We start from the raw sequence: 16367 nt of genomic DNA on the forward strand, positions 1-16367 counted from the left end.
ACTCAGTCAAGAGTCTCTTCCTATTTCTTTTTGTGCGCCTTTGCTTTTTTGCTGCTCCTGTCATATTAATTTGTGGCTGCCGTTGTAATGAAGGCCACCTGTCCCCATATGGCCCATTTACATTTTCAGAAGAGTAGGTTTGCTCCACCCCCCTCTGTAGTAGTCTTAGTTGAGGTACCTGCCAAAGAGGCTGCTCATTTTCCATGTCACTTTCCTCAAGAATCTCAGAGGATAAACTTGCATAGCTGGTGTCAAAATCCACCTCACAGGTAGGAAGGCATTCACTGTTTTGGAGTAGAATATCCACTACCCGTGCAAGAATATTTTTGATGATAATTTCTTCTTGGGCCATGGTAGAACGTATGCCAAAAACAGCATTGATGGTAAATGCTACCGAGTTTGGGGTAGGATTAAATGCAGGTTCATCATATATAGAGTATAATGAGGCCAATGAAGGGCTGGCTTGTGAAATCCAGGCACTCAACCTGCCTCTCTGATGTACCAGAGCCAGATCAGGGGATGCAGAGAGGTGGGAACAGATATCTTCATTCATTAGTGCGTGAGTACATACCTGGGGAGGAGTGTGTAGCACTACCTCAACATTGCAAATTCAAGCATAAATTCAACAGCGAATGGTTATTGAAACCCACTGATATAGTTGGAGTTTGATGCCGGACTAGTGGGAGCCGTGATCACTTACTCCCCCCAAACCCCCCCAGTAAGAACCTGTGGGGAAACAGAAGGGGCATAATAGCCCATGGTTTTTGCCTGCAAGGAAGCTCCCACTTTATGTGGTGGAACCTCTTTCTTCATGTCGCTGCTTCTTTGTGACCTCCCATTCCAACCCCTGTCATGTTTGTCTTGGGGCTGGCAAAGGCCAAAGCGAGAGGAAGCACAGCTTCTAAGGGCATAAGAACTTGGCAGGGGCGGCTTTACAGCCAGTGCTTTAAATGACCAGACTATTTTCAATGTTGTGCACTATCGGAAAAAAACGTATTGATGGTAAACTATAAAATGTATTGCCAAACAGCCCCCAGGACACTAGGATATTCAAATGCAATAAACGCCAAATGCACAGTGCTTCTTTTATAACTCGCCTGTCATGGGCAGGGCTTTTCTGCCAAAATTCAGCACAGAGATTAGCCAATACAGTCACTTGGTTAGTGCAGTTTTAGAGGCAGAAAAAAATGTTTGTTTCTTAACTGTACATTTGTCTAAGGGAACTGTTGACATATCCAACTAATTTTCTCTTTACTATAATATACACCTCCCCAAAAGAATTTAGGGAATACTCTCGATGCATAGTGTTTTGGGTTTGCCTCAAATTTCTAGTATATTTATTCAAAACCACTTGAACTTTGTATAGTAAGAGTAATCAACATTATTTGGAAATGCATTTCCCCAACTGTCAACTAGGTCTAGACTTTTCAATTTAGCCTTCAGTCTCTGATAAGCAACACCACTTGCTGAGTAAACCGATTCAGAAGAGCAGTGCGATAACCATATTACAGTCCACTTAAAATAAGCTCCAATTTGGTCAAGCATTCCAGTCTTCTAAGGACTTTGTTTAATCTTTATTCAGAATTAGCAAGTGAACAAAAAAGCATTTAAGTAATTGCATATAATAGTTTCAACAATAAGATAAAAAAAATGGGCGGCAAAAGATGAGGTAAAACTAATAAAATCCTAACAAAAATGAGATTAGAGTAGTGCGTAATAACAAGAGTAATGGATAAAAAAGAAAAATCAATCGGTAGATTAAATAAAATGAATGTTCACTGATGTATGACTTGATCATAGGACTCACTGGGGGGAAAAACAAGCGACAGACACGAAACAATAAGGATTGGTGAGGTAGGCACAAGTAATAGATTAATTCATATTTCAACAAGGCATACTAAACATTGGTAGAAATTAATAAGCATTAGGCAAAGAGAAATCAAAATAGTCTTAGGACTGTGCAACAAAAATTCATCTAGTGCTCGATTAGGAGCATATACAAAGGCAATCATAAGAGTCCTTACTTTAACAGCCAAATATCTACTCTCAGCATCAGATATATAGATTAGCTATTGAAAGAAGAAAAAAAAAAAAAATGTGTGACTGGACAGTAACCCCCCCCCATCATTTTGGTGTTCGAATTAGAGGAGAAAAATTAATGGAGAGAGTCTCGAGGACTGTTGGTTAAGATTTTCAGTTATGATAAATCTTCCTGACCTGTGGCAACCCCAGAACATTTTGATTTTACTGGCTGATTATTTTTACGTATACCTCTGAGTGGGAACCTTTTTCCACACTCGCAGAATGTTTTACTCTTTTTATTGGTGTCATTTATTTTTAACACTCTCCATAGTGTCTTTTAAAAGTTATCCTCTGACAACTTTTTGTCAATAAGTACCCATTGTTGCTGGGTTGCTCTAGGGGCTCCCCTTTAATTTTTCTCTGGCTAACCTTGTGAGAACTACAGTTCCCAAGAGTAGAAAGGCTCTTTGGTTTCCTTTTACATTTTTATAACGCGCCTATACACAAGTGTTTCAAGGCGCGACGAGGCAAGGGAAGCGGAAAACAGAGGGAAGACCGACAACGATCTTACTATGCCCGGTGTCATTCAGAATGCACAAGTGCAAGGGGAGGGGACAGTGCAGTACATGGGATACATAGAATAAATAAAATAATAATAAATACGGCCAGCTGGTGGCAGGGGTAAGTGGAGTGCTGGAGAGATACAGAGTATCCCTTTCTCATTTTAAATGTAACATTTATGATACAAGGACAAATTTACCTTTAATGACTGGTGGCAGTGAACCTTTTTATTAATTTGGTGAACCTTTACCGAGGGCTGTTTGCACAGCCACGATAGGGGCACCCATGGGTGCTCAGTTTGGCAAAATGGCCCCAGTCTTGTTTTTTCATCATTTTAGTGTTCCTTGTCCTTTGTTACTTCCTCGGATATCCAGGGTGTATAATTCCTTTGTGTGATTTTTATCTTTGGCGGGAGTCATGTGGACTCCCCACCCAGGCTCCAGAGTGTCTGTGAAGGCAGGAAATGAGGGAGGCGTACAACCAAGCCCTTTGTCTTCCAGCCTGAGAGCGAGATTCCAGTTCAAACTGGGAGGCTGGCTGTCCTGAAAGGATTGCCAAACCCCAAGTTTCAATGTTGCAAGGCTGTTTGATTGGCAGGGTACCTGCATAAAAGTATGATCCTGGAAGCTGGAGAGGTAGTCGACCACTGGAACCAAAGAGGAAGATGAAGAATCTGCAGCTGAAACTATTTCCAGCGACCGAAGAGCCTGCTGTGTAAGCAGAGCTTGCTGTAGCCCTTCATGCCAATTGACCTTTGGACTCCGAAAACGACTGACCGCAGCCTGGTGAGACCCACTAGACTCAAGACCACCTGCATTTTCAGCAATCCTACGCAAGCTGCGACCAACCGGGACTGCAATAACCTGGGTCCTCGAGTCATTGTGCGATGCACCGTCTTCCGAATTCCGAATCTCGCAGAAACTTCGTGGGCATCCTGCTGGATCTCCAGAAGCACAGCTCAGTCCAAAAACCACCTCACCAGAGCGCTGGACCTTGCCAACGACGAGAATTCAACAGGTGATAATCTGTCTTCTGTGCTCCTGAAAAAGGTGCCAAATGCACAGAGCCGCATTCAGCCGCGAGGAAAACCTTGCCTAGAGCCTTCCCTGTGACCCTTGCTGCAAAAGTCCTTCCAGTGTCCGGTCTTCTGCCTTCTTGATGACTGCATTCAATAACCAGGTTTTTGGCTGCAGATCCTGAAGTTGTCCTGCTGCAAAATCTTCTGTGCCGAAGTACTGTGCTGGCTTGGGTATTTACTCAACTTAAGTCTCTTGTGATTCATCTGTACTCTGTCCACCAGATCAGATTCTAGAAATCCATTGCAACACTAACTTAATACACTGTAAAGTCTTCCCAATGTGTAGTGCTAAGTCCCAGTAATTAAACATTCGTGCAATCGCCAGACATAGTGGCATTCCGAGAGCCGGGTGAGTGCCCCAGATTGGAAGTGCTCTCGCCACCAAAACGTGGCTGAAGAAAAGTGGACGCACTCAATATTTCCAGAAAGCGCTTTCCAGAATGAGTTCCAGTAAGCCTTGCATATTTCATTCTCCAAAGTCCAGAATTCAGATATTGTTTCCATGTGATCTGGGTTGCAAACCCTTATTGTCTTTAACAATCTTCATTTCCTTCTTCTGGCTGAGCCTCGAATACCAAAGAACTCACCACATCTTTTATATCACTTACATGCTTTTCAGCATCTGAGATTCACAAAGTTGATCCGTTTTGCAATGGCGAGGCTGCCACTTTAACTGCCAGGGAGTCCATTGTTTTAAACCATAACATGCAGAGTACCCTTTAGCACGAGACATGGTCATTTTTCCTGTGGGAGTTAAGCTGGTATAAGCGTGTAACTTGGACTGTTTTTTAATTGGCATTGGGCAGGCTCTGCCTAAGAGCACTCAGTTGATGCATGCACAATCACTATATTAATATACCTATTTAAGCCGTAGCTGATAAGTATTTCTTCCATATAAATATCATAGAACTCAGTGGCCTGCAAGTAATCAGACTTGCTTGATTCTGTTGGACGAGTCAGTTGGGTCTGGTCTTCATTCCCCTTCAAAAGAGTTTTACCAAATAGTCCCACCAGAATAGGAGCAGGAAGGGAAAAGTGTCAATACATAAAGGTGGGCCTCCAATTTACTCTCACCACCTCGCCCCTGATTATACAAAGGGATTGACCAGATACAGCTTTGCATAGGCTTCCACTTCCAGGGAAGACCAATCGGCAAGAGGGTGCCATTAAATGTATAGGAAATCTGAGCATCTGATCCATAGCAGCAGCCTAGGCCTCAGGGGTTTATAGTGACATTTTCGAATGCCATATTTTCAAAATACCATTTTGTCGACCCAAAATTGCCAGACTTTTGAATTTTTTTTTTAAAAAATGTTTTTTGAAATGGGGGTTCCCCCCCAAACCCCCTGTTTTTTTTATTGACACTTTTTTTTAACTTCCGAAACAAAAACAAAAAACACTATAAAATAATACATTCAAAGAAAAAAAAAAAAGTCAAATTGTTTGACAGAATAGTATTTTGAAAATATGTTTGAGGATTTAACCGGATACCGGCCTCAGGTCACTATCCCATGGCGCAGGAGTTAATTGCGCACATGTCCGAGCAAACCTTGGGAAACTCAGGACGAGTGAAACTATAGCGCAGCGTTAAGTCCCATACCATAGGAGATATATTAGCAAAGACTATTAACAAAATTACATCTTCTAATTCAGTGTAACTGTGCACCATAGTGTAGAATAGATTTGGACTTTGCCCATTAACACACTTCAATTTATTTGCTCATATCTATGGCAAAAGCTAAATACATGCATCACAGGGTTCAACAAAAAGACTGAATATACAAGTAATTAGAAAACGAATACTTCCATGAACATTAGTAAAGCCGCAAGTACCTCTGTTTTTGTTTTATTGTCTCCGAAACATAAGTGCTGGAGGTAGGCTGCTGCATTTGCTTGAACAGATGGGAATTGATGTTGAAGCATGTGTATGACTTCTGGCAGTTCTGGGTCTCTCCATGCAAACTCTCTGAAGGAAGAAACAAAAACAGCAAAACATTTCTGTTATGACGGTACAACAATACAATCTTCCCACATGTACAGCTTTTCTAATAAGGACTGGATTTTTATAAATATACGTTTTTGCAAACTAGGTTTCTAAAACAATCAAGTTTCTCCAAATTTAGACGGCCACCTTATTGGATAGTATAGAAATTATGTTTCTCAATTACCACATTAGTGTGGTAAAAATGTAAGTTCAGCACGGTAAAAAGGTGCAAAATTATCAGCTGCAGGATTTGCCCACTAAAAGGGGAAGGGGCTTCGTTGATCGCCACACAGTTCTATGAACTACGCTGGAGAAAGCCCTAAATAATTGTGTTCCAAGCAACAACAAAAAAAAAAAAAAACGAGTTTGGCGGTTTCAACATTGCTTTTGCTCCATCTGCCTTGCACAGTTTGCTGCCCTTTTATAAAAACGAATGTGGCTTTATTAGCCCAAACTCAAATTTTGCTGTGTGCACTTCCAACACTGTTTTTCTGCTTAAGCCCAAAATCATATTTCCTGTGTGCACTTGCTGCACTGCATTTCTTTGTGCTTTAGTTAAAAATCGAACTTGGCTGTGTACTTGATGTTACTATTTCTCAAATCGTTTTTGCTGGGTGCACTACTGTTACTTTACTACCTTTCCACAAAGTGTAGCGTGTTGAGTGCATCCTGCCTTAACGCCCTGCACGTCCTACCTTGTCCTCAGTGCCTCCCCCTCGTACCCTCTTGTCCCTCACCACACCCATCTCACCTCCATGTGCCTCAGTACATCAGCCTGGTAAGTGTCCTCACCACTGCAGCTAGCTATGTCACTATCCATCTCTCCCATCTCCTGTAACCGCTTCTCCATTTCCTATCCCTCTCCTATCACTAAACCTGGCCAGAAGAAACTTAAGGACATACTGGGCTCCAACTCAGGCTTTCCTATTGCAGACACCCATGTCACGGCTTCCGCCAGAGACTCTCACAGACATCCTCTTTGTTGTTACCTCACCCGACCTATGGACCTGGTACATGTCTCCTTTCTCACTCCTATCGCCTCTTCTCCCATTAATGGAGGCACCCGCTGGGAGGTTCCCCTTGACTTCTTTGCCATTTCCAGGGTCATCATTAATGTCTATCGGAATGGAACCATCATGGTTCAGGGTCCTCAACTGAACCTTCTCTTACAGGTTCCTACCTCTCCTCTCAAACCTTACTTCTCCCCCTGGACAGGCTCCCTTGCCTGCAGCGCCTTCCTCAGCCTCTGCACAGATGCCCTTGCCTGGCCATACTGACCTGACTCCCTTGTCGGCCGTGGCTTTTCCGCCATCCTCTACTATCCCTCAGGCTCTCTTGCACCCTCGGAGGTGCCCACTGTCCCCTGCGCCCCCCGCGGAAGCCCTTCAAAGATGGCAAGCTGCTCCATATTGCCATGCTTAAATCTCGCTCTGCTTTCAAACACTCGTCTGACATCTGCCAGCTCCTTTAACACATGGATCTTTATGTGCTCGCCATCACAGAGACATGGCTCAAGGACAACTGTCACAAGCTTTGACACACTCCTGCCTAAAGGATACAAGATCCTCTCTGTGCCCAGGTCCAAGGGGTCAGGAGGGGGTGTAGCGTTCCCAGATACCAGTGTCCATCATCCCCACTCAGGCCTACTCATCCTTCGAGTGCCTAGTCTGCAGGCTCTCACTCTCCTAAATCTTCTCTCATTATGGCCACCTATCGGCCACCAGGACAGTCCACTCTCGGAATGGGCTGACCTGGCCTCCTCTCCATTCTCTTCCTGCTGGGTGACTTCAACATCCACCTGGACTCTCCCGACTCCTCAGGATCTTTCCACAACCTATGCAATTCTCTCTCCCTCTCCATCTTACCCTCTTGCTCCAGGAACACAGCAGGCCACACTTTGGATGCTCTCATCTCCACCGTCACTAGACCCATGAAAAGAGCAACAGCGGCTGCCTTTGCCTCCACCTACTCTCTGCCTACTACTCCTACGGCTGACTCCCACCCCGACAGCCCTCGCTAACCTCAATCTCTCCATCTCTTAACATCCTTGATAGTCTTGCCCCTGTCATGAGGGTCCGACTGAAGCCGTCCAAAAAGTGCAACTCTTAGTACGACTCTGACCTGGATGCCCTTAAACGCAAGTGTACGGCAGCTGAGCAGAAACGGAATGCCTCAGGCGAACCCTTTGACAAACTGGCCTGCCGCCTCCTTCAAAGGCAATATTGACTCTGCATCCACACGAAGCAAAGAGTCTTTATTGAAGTCTGCGGCATCAAACACAGCCAAACTTTTCAAAGTTTGCAGGGAACTGGCCAATCCTGCAGCAGCCTCCTCGTCGGTCACACCCACCCAGGACCTTTGCTCGGCCCTGGCTGCACACTTCACTGCAAAAACCCAAGACATCGCTTTCCTCTCTCACTTCCAAACCACATCATACACCAACACCTCTGGAGTCTCTCTCTGCCCTTCCACCACTTCTCATCAGGTGTGATGGGAGTTAGGGAAGAGCGGTCACCAGACAAGTCTGGTCTATGAAGGCTTCATCCAAACAGGTGGACCCCTTCCCGCCAAAACCATTAAGGACAACATTGACTCTTTCGCTCCAGCCTTGGCCGATCTCTGCAATCTATCTTGCCTCTGGAGTTTTCTCCAAATTCTCTTAAGCACTCCCTTGTGCCCCTTCTGCTTAAGAAACCCTCCACCAACCCCTCCATTCTGGCAAACTACCGGCCCATCCCTATCACCCCTTTCCTGTGCAGACTCCTAGAGAAGCGGGCTATCTCAGCTCACCCTCCACACTGAATCTGCTGGTTGCCTCCACCACCATCAGTCTGACTTTAGAGCATCCAGAGGCACGGAAACTGCTCTTCTGAACACCCGTGGAGACCTGCTCTTAAATCTCGACACTAACACCCCCTCTGTCCTCATTCTTCTTGACCTCTCCTCTGCCTTTGACACGATAAACCACAACATCCTGATCGCAGATCCCTGTGACATCCTGGGAATCACAGGTCAGGCTCTGGAGTGGTTAACCTCCTTCCTTTCCAACCGCCCATACCAGGTGGAACTTGGGTCCTTTCTCTCTACTACCACTCTTTCAACCTGTGGCGTTCCACAGGGTTCTAACCTATCCCCCTAGTTTTTCACTGTCTACATGGCTGCCCTGGCACGTGTAATTGCCACTTTCATCTATAACTTCCAGTGTTATGCAGATGACATACAACTCTCCTTCAGGCTACCCTCAGCCACCTCCTCTACCTCACAAATATCTGACTGTCTGCAATTCAGTTATGGTGTGCTGCAAACGACCTCTGCCTCAACACCAGTAAGACGGAGATCGTTCACATTGGGATTCCTGCTCCCTCTTTCCCACTCACTCTGGCCGGCCTCCCATGGCCCTGCAACCACACCCACCTGCGAGGCAAAAAACCTTGGAGTCATCTTTGACTTCACTCACATTTTGGCCATCTATAAAAAGTCCAACTACCAGCTGCACCTCCTCAGAGGTACTCTTCCTTTTATCACCTTACCCCAGCGGCTCACTGTCTCCAGAGCCCTGGTTCTCTCAAAACTGGACTACTGCAACAGTCTCTTTCTCAACCTCCCTGCCTCTGCTTTGCCCCCTCTGAAACTTATCCAGAACAGAACTGAGACTTATCCTTCGCCTCAAGCCCAGGGACTACATCTCTGCGGCGCTGAAATCCCACACTGGCTCCCCAATGGCTGCAAGGATAGAGATCAAGACCCTCTACATTGTCCACAAGGCTTTCTGGTGCCTGGGACCTACCTATCTGCAACAATGGCCATCTAAATACTGTCCTTCCTGAGCCCTCCACTCATCTACGTCCAACCTTCTGCGAGTGAGCAGGTTCTCCAAGCAGAGATTTGGTGGGAGATCTTTATCCTCAGCAGATCGATATATATATATATATATATATATGGGATACATTACTCACCGTAATCGTATTTCTGATGCTTGTATCTGCTTAGATTCACATGCTGTGCATAGGCCGTCATCTAGTGGAAGCTGCGGAGTATTACAGTTTGTTTTTCGAAACTCGAAAATGGGCGTCGACACAGGCGTGCCAGTAATACTATCCCTAGTGTGACGTCCACTGTACCCAAGATCCCTCACGCGTCTGGGATCCTCAGATTGTATTTTTTCTGACATGAGGAAGCATGAGGAGTAGCGCGAGTACAGATAATCCAAGCAGATAGACAGAAAGGAAGACTACAAGCAATCATGCGCCTTCTCTCGGAGGGGAGGAAGGGTGGGTCGCATGTGAATCTAAGCAGATACAAGCATCAGAAATACGATTACGGTGAGTAATGTATCCCTTCTGAGGCTTGTGGAATCTGCTTAGATCACATGCTGTGCATAGATTAGCGAGCAGTACCCGAAGAAGGAGGTGGGATGCGAGAAGGGTCATGAGCAAACAGGTGTCTTAGAACCGCTTGTCCCACTTGTGTATCTGTCTTGGAATGAGTGTCAATGCAGTAATGCTGAGTAAAAGTGTGAATAGAGCTCCAAGTAGCTGCTTTGCAAATGGTGTCGAGGGGAACATTTGCAATGAAAGCCAGAGTGGCCCCAATGCCTCTAGTAGAATGGGCCCTTGGCGTAAAAGGCAGAGTTTTTTCAGAAAGAGAGTAACAGCTGTATACAGTTGATAATCCACTTCGAGATCGCGCCTTTAGAGACGCGATCCCCCTCTCTGCCTGTAGCTACGGAGACAAACAGTTGATCTGTTTTCCTTAGCGGTCTGGTTTTATTTACATAGTAGAGGACCGCCCTACGCACATCAAGGGTGTGTAGTTTCACCTCAGCCGAGCTTTGCGGGTTCTGGAAGAAAGCCGGAAGCTCGATGGACTGGTTTACATGGAATTTAGATATAAATTTAGGTGAGAACCTAGGGTGTGTGCGTAAAACCAGTTTGTCTTTGTGGATAGTAAAGAAAGGATCCTGCACTGACAGAGCCTGAATTTCACTGACCCTTCTTATAGAGGTAATGGCTACTAAGAAGGCCGTTTTATAAGTCAGGTGTTTGAGACTACTTTTATGCATGGGTTCAAAAGGGGGGCCCATGAGCTTAGCTAGCACCACATTGAGGTCCCATCCTGGCGGTGGGTTCGAAATAGGAGGGTGAAGTCTCTTTACTCCTTCCATGAAGGCTTTAACTACTGGTACTTTCCACCACGATACTTTGTTATGGGATGTGGTGTAAGCCGAGAGGGCTGCCAGGTGTACTTTCAGAGAGTTAAAAACCAAACCTGCGTCCAGCAGGTGGAGCATGTATGTTACAACGTTGGAAGGAGTGCAATCAACTGGGTTGATTTGTTTATTCTGGCACCAAATAACGAATCTCTTCCACTTGTCAAAGTAACAGTGCCTTGTGTTTGGTTTCCTGGATTCTTTTAGGATGTCCATACACCTCTGTGGTAAATTGAGATGGCCAAACTCTATGACCTCAGGAGCCATGCTGCCAGGTTCATAGAGTTGGGTTCCTGGTGCACTGTTTGACCTTGTTGCTGGGACAGTAGGTTGTACCAGGCTGGGAGTTTGATGGGCTCGCACACCGCCATCCTGCGTAGGTGTGGCAACCATGGTTGTCTCGCCCACATGGGAGCAACTAGGATGAGCGTCATCGATTCCTTGTTCATCTTGTACACCACTTTCCTGGAGAGGAGTTGGTGGAAAAGCGTACGCAAACATCCCTGACCAGTTCATCCACAGGGCGTTCCCTTGGGAGTCTGGCTGGGGGAACCTGGATGCAAATCTTGGGCATTGTTTGTTTTCGCTTGTGGCGAATAGGTCTATAGTGGGGAAACCCCACTGAGAGAAGAGATCTTCTACGATATCTCTGTGAAGGACCCATTCGTGTTCTTCTGAGAGGGAGTCTCTGCTTAGGGCATCCGCTAGGGAATTGAGCTCCCCTGGAACATGTTGCGATGACAGGAAGATGTTCCGTCTGAGTGCCCATATCCAGATTTTCTGGGCAAGCTTGGACAGATTTGGCGAACGAGTCCCTCCTTGTTTGTTCAGATCGAACATGCCTGTCGTGCTGTCCGTCCGGATCTGCACCGACAAGTTTAGCAGATGGGGCTCGAACGCCCGAAGCGCTCGGAATACTGCCAGAAGCTCTAGCAGGTTGATGTGGTTCTTGGCTACTGAGTGAGACCAGAGACCCTGAGCTGTGTGGTGGAGATGGTGAGCTCCCCACCCAGTCAGGCATGCATCTGTAGTCACCACTGCCTGTACCTCGGGATCGTAAAAGGGTTTTCCCCTTGCGAGATTCTCTCTTGTCCACCAGTGTAAGCTCTGTACGAGTGTTGGCGAAACGACCACTAGATCGTCCGACTGACCACTTGCCTGAGACCACCGTTTCGCCAACCATTCCTGCATGGGACGCATGCGCAGACGTGCGTGGGGGACCAGGTAAATGCATGACGCCATCATGCCCAGTAACCGCATTGCTTTGCGTACCGTTATTTGTTGACCTGACTGATAATGTGGAATTTGCAGTAGTATATTCCGAATTCTCTCTTCCGAAGGGAAGGTCAACCCTTTTTGAGTATCTAGGATTGCACCTAGGAACTGTTTTGAGGTGCTTGGCACCAGACTTGACTTCTTCTCGTTGATAGAGAAGCCTAATTCGTGGAGGAGGTCGATAGTCCTCTGAATGTTTGACCAGCAAATTCCTGGGGTTTCCCCCGTTATGAGCCAGTCGTCCAGATAAGGGTACACTGGGATTGCCTCCCTGCGTAGGTGTGCAGCTGCCACCGCCAGTACTTTGGTGAATACCCTTGGTGCTGAAGCTATCCCGAAGGGCAGTACCTTGAATTGGTAGTGGCGACTGTCCACTTTGAAGCGCAAGTATTTTCTGTGCGCTGGGAGCATGGAAATATGAAAATAAGCATCTTTCATATCCAAGGTTGCCATGTAATCTCCCTTTTTTAGGAGGGGAATTACCTCTTGTAGCGTGGTCATACGGAATTTTTGGGGCTTGACATACTTGTTGGCAGGCCGTAAGTCCAATACTGGGCGCATTGTCAAATCTTTCTTTGGCACAAGGAAGTAAGTTGAATAGATACCCTTGTTTACCTGGTGTCCTGGGACCAGTTCTATCGCGTCCTTTTCTAGCAGAATGGCGATCTCCTCGAGAAGGATCTTCTGATGTTCTAAGGAGTATTCTTTGTCGTGGAGGGTGGTTCCGGGGACGCTGCAGTAATTCTATACAATATCCTGTGGACACTTGACAGCACCCATCTGTCTGAGGTGATCCCTTCCCAAGCCTGGGTGAAGTTGGAAATGCGTCCCCCTACTGGGGCTGCATGAGAAGGGACCCTGAACTGAGCGTCACTGCTTTGGTGGAGGCGTGCCACCTCCCTTGTTGGGGCTGCCTCTGCCTCTTCCACGACCTCTCTTATTACCCCTGCCGTAACTTTGGGTAGACTGCTGGTTGTTGTTCCATTGTGTACCCTGTCCTTGGGCATAGTTGCCTCTTTGTGAATTTTGGCCGCATGGGCGACGAAAATGACTGTTCCCCCTCTGGTTAGGGGGTTTGTTGGTAAGCTGGCCAAGGGATTTGAGTCTCGTACTCGTCCTTGGCATTTTTAAGTGCGTCTTCGACCGCTTTCCCAAACAATAGATCGGGTTCCACCGGCTTGTCTATTAATGAAGCCTGGGTTTCTGCTTTGAACCCTGACTGCCGTAACCATGCATGTCTTTTGATAACAGTACCTTCTGCTATCAATCTTCCTGCGTTGTCCGCGGCGTCGAAAGTTGCTTTTAATATGCAACCAGACACGGCTCTCCCTTCTGCCGAGATCCGAGCCAACTGACCTTTAACGGTTCAGGAGCAGAGGCTATGAGCGCCGCGACCTCTTCCCATTGATGGCAGTTGTAACTTGCCAACAGGGTGGTGGAGTTTGCAATCCTTGCTTGGTAGGCGGACGTTGAGGCTACCTTCCTGCCAAACCCGTACAGTCTTTTGCTCTCCTTGTCGGGAGGAGCTTCTGACGACGATAAGGGTGTCCCAGCCCTCTCCGAGTGTTGGTAACCACTAGGGAGTCTGGTTTAAGATGTCCTCTTATATAAAGAGGGTCAGACTGGGCTGCCCGAAAAAGTTTTTCGACTCTGGGGTTGACGGCTCTGGTGAGGTTAGGATTCACCAGGGATGGATCTATTCTACGTTGGATGGATTTAAGGATAGGGATGGTCTGAGCGACCGGCCTCCTCTCTCCCACCAACTCTTCTGCGAAGTCCCTTTCCTCCTGTACACCGTGGGTGTCGATGTGAAAATGTTCTGCTGCGCGAGCGAGAACTTCATTAAGGAGGGGCTGGTTATCAACTGGCGAGTCGGTAACTGGGGCTTCGCTCTCTACCGGGGAATCTACTCTGTAAATTTCCTGCTCATCTTCTACCTCCTCTAGGTCCTCATCATCCGCATAGTATTCAGTCCCGGTTTGTTCCTCCATAATTGTAAACTCCTGGTCCCCTTCAGGGAAAGGCTGTCCTTGGTATCTGGGGTGTGGAGTAGAGTATGGAGTAGAGTAAGGCTGCACCTCGAAGGGTTCAGGTCTTTCGAACCGGGCCTTTTTACTTGGGGGATAGGATCAGAGGAGCCTGAGGGTTGGGCCCCTTGAGGGTCATACGAAAGGAAATGTTCTGGGTTGTCATAAAAATCAGCTAAGGAAGACATCCTTGACATGACCCTGTCTATGTCTTCACTGGACCATTCTTTGGAACAGGGTATGACTTTAGTAGGCAACTTAGAGGACTTATCAAGGGTACCCTTGCTGGATGTTGATGTCCCAGTAGATTTATGTTTGTCTGTCTGCTTAGGGTGGAAGGATGGTCTTACAGGAGTGGAAGGCTGTGCTTTCCGCTGTTTCCCCCCCTCCCCGTGCGTGGAAAAATGTTTTCCCTGCCCCTTGGAGGCCCCAGAGACTTTCGACGCCTGGCGTCGAGGGTCTGGAGAGGTATCTTGTTTCGAGCGTGGGGCCTCGCTGGTGTTAACTGCGGCCTCGGCCTCCTGGAGCGCAGCCTGGGGGTGGAAGTCGTCTTCGTCTTCCGACGATTGAACTTCCGTTAATCTAGGGAGCGAGGCACTCTTGGCAAGAGTGGATGATTGCCTTGCGTCATGAGGCGATCTCGATCGAGAGCGCCCAGAGGACACCGAGTCGGACCGTTCTATCTGTGCCTCTTTCCGAGAAGTCGACGTCGTCGAGGTTTGGTTGGACTTAGTGTGCTTAGTGTGTGTGTAGGGTGTGTAGCGCTTGCGTCGCCGGGGGTCTTTCCCATAGCCGCCCTGCCGGACAACCTTCCGAGGTCGGGGACCTGCGCTCGGCAGTCTTTCGACGCCATAATGCCCTCGCCGTCCGAAAGTACGGCGTCGCTGCCATCGCTGAAGGCGCCCTCCGCTGCCATGGCCGCTTGCCTGGCGTGGTGGGCCCAACGCTTTGTCGAACGGTCCTTAAGTGTCTTAGGCTTAAACCTACTACACGCTCTGCAGTTCGCTTCGGGGTGGTCCCTCGGCAAGCAGAGATTGCACGTAGCGTGCCTGTCGACCCAAGGGTATTTGCGGTTGCACTTGGGGCAGAATTGGAAAGGGGTACCCTCCATACGCACCTTGAGGCAGCGGGCTGGTAAGTGTAGGAAATATATAAGGTGTACCTATATACCAAGAGTGAAGAGTATGTACCACCCCCCACTCTCCCTACTTGCAGGGCCGAGGCCAGCGGCCTACTAGGCCCGGGCCGAGGCCAGCGGCCTTCCGAGGCCCAGATCCGTCGTGCAGTAGCCGACGGTCGATGTCTTCTCCAGCCGTCGTCGAGTGTCGAGGTCGACGTTGGGGTGGGGAAGGATGTCAATAAATAATTTTAAACTTCTATAATTAGCAAAAGTATGGCTAAGGCCAGGGGACTCCGCAAGATGCTTCCGACCAGTATGGCGGAAAAAAACAATCTGAGGATCCAAGACGCGTGAGGGATCTTGGGTACAGTGGACGTCACACTAGGGATAGTATTACTGGCACGCCTGTGTCGACGCCCATTTTCGAGTTTCGAAAAACATACTCCGCAGCTTCCACTAGATGTCGGCCTATGCACAGCATGTGATCTAAGCAGATTCCACAAGCCTCAGAAATATATATGGGATACATTACTCACCGTAATCGTATTTCTGATGCTTGTATCTGCTTAGATTCACATGCTGTGCATAGGCCGACATCTAGTGGAAGCTGCGGAGTATTACAGTTTGTTTTGCGAAAATCGAAAAAGGGCGTCGACACAGGGCGTGCCAGTAATACTATCCCTAGTGTGACGTCCACTGTACCCATGATCCCTCACGCGTCTAGGATCCCCAGATTGTGTTTTTCCTGACATGAGGTAGCATGAGGAGTAGCGTGAGTACAGAAGTCCAAGCAGATAGACAGAAAGGTAAGACTACAAGCAACCATGCGCCTTCTCTCGGAGGGGAGGAAGGGTGGGTCGCATGTGAATCTAAGCACATACAAGCATCAGAAATACGATTACAGTGAGTAATGTATCCCTTCTGAGGCTTGTGGAATCTGCTTAGATCACATGCTGTGCATAGATTAGCGAGCAGTACCAGAAGAAGGAGGTGGGATGTGAGAAGGGTCATGAGCAAACAGGTGTCTTAGAACCGCTTGTCCCACTTGTGTATCTGTCTTGGAATGAGTGTCAATGCAGTAATGCTGAGTA

General features: G+C 47.5%; 1 protein-coding gene across 13 annotated transcripts in view; it reads right to left on the reverse strand.

The window, feature by feature from the left end:
* PKP4 (plakophilin 4) overlaps positions 1–16367 on the reverse strand; it is a 1672883-nt gene that overhangs the window by 691164 nt on the left and 965352 nt on the right. For all 13 annotated transcript variants that reach the window (XM_069616385.1, XM_069616390.1, XM_069616392.1 and 10 more), the window contains one exon: positions 5495–5627. In XM_069616385.1, the coding sequence (XP_069472486.1) occupies positions 5495–5627 (133 nt within the window). The remainder of the gene's footprint in view (positions 1–5494; positions 5628–16367) is intronic.

The sequence above is a fragment of the Ambystoma mexicanum genome, chromosome 9 (genome assembly GCF_040938575.1).
Source record: "Ambystoma mexicanum isolate Mex_15411 chromosome 9, UKY_AmexF1_1, whole genome shotgun sequence".
Taxonomy (NCBI): domain Eukaryota; kingdom Metazoa; phylum Chordata; class Amphibia; order Caudata; family Ambystomatidae; genus Ambystoma; species Ambystoma mexicanum.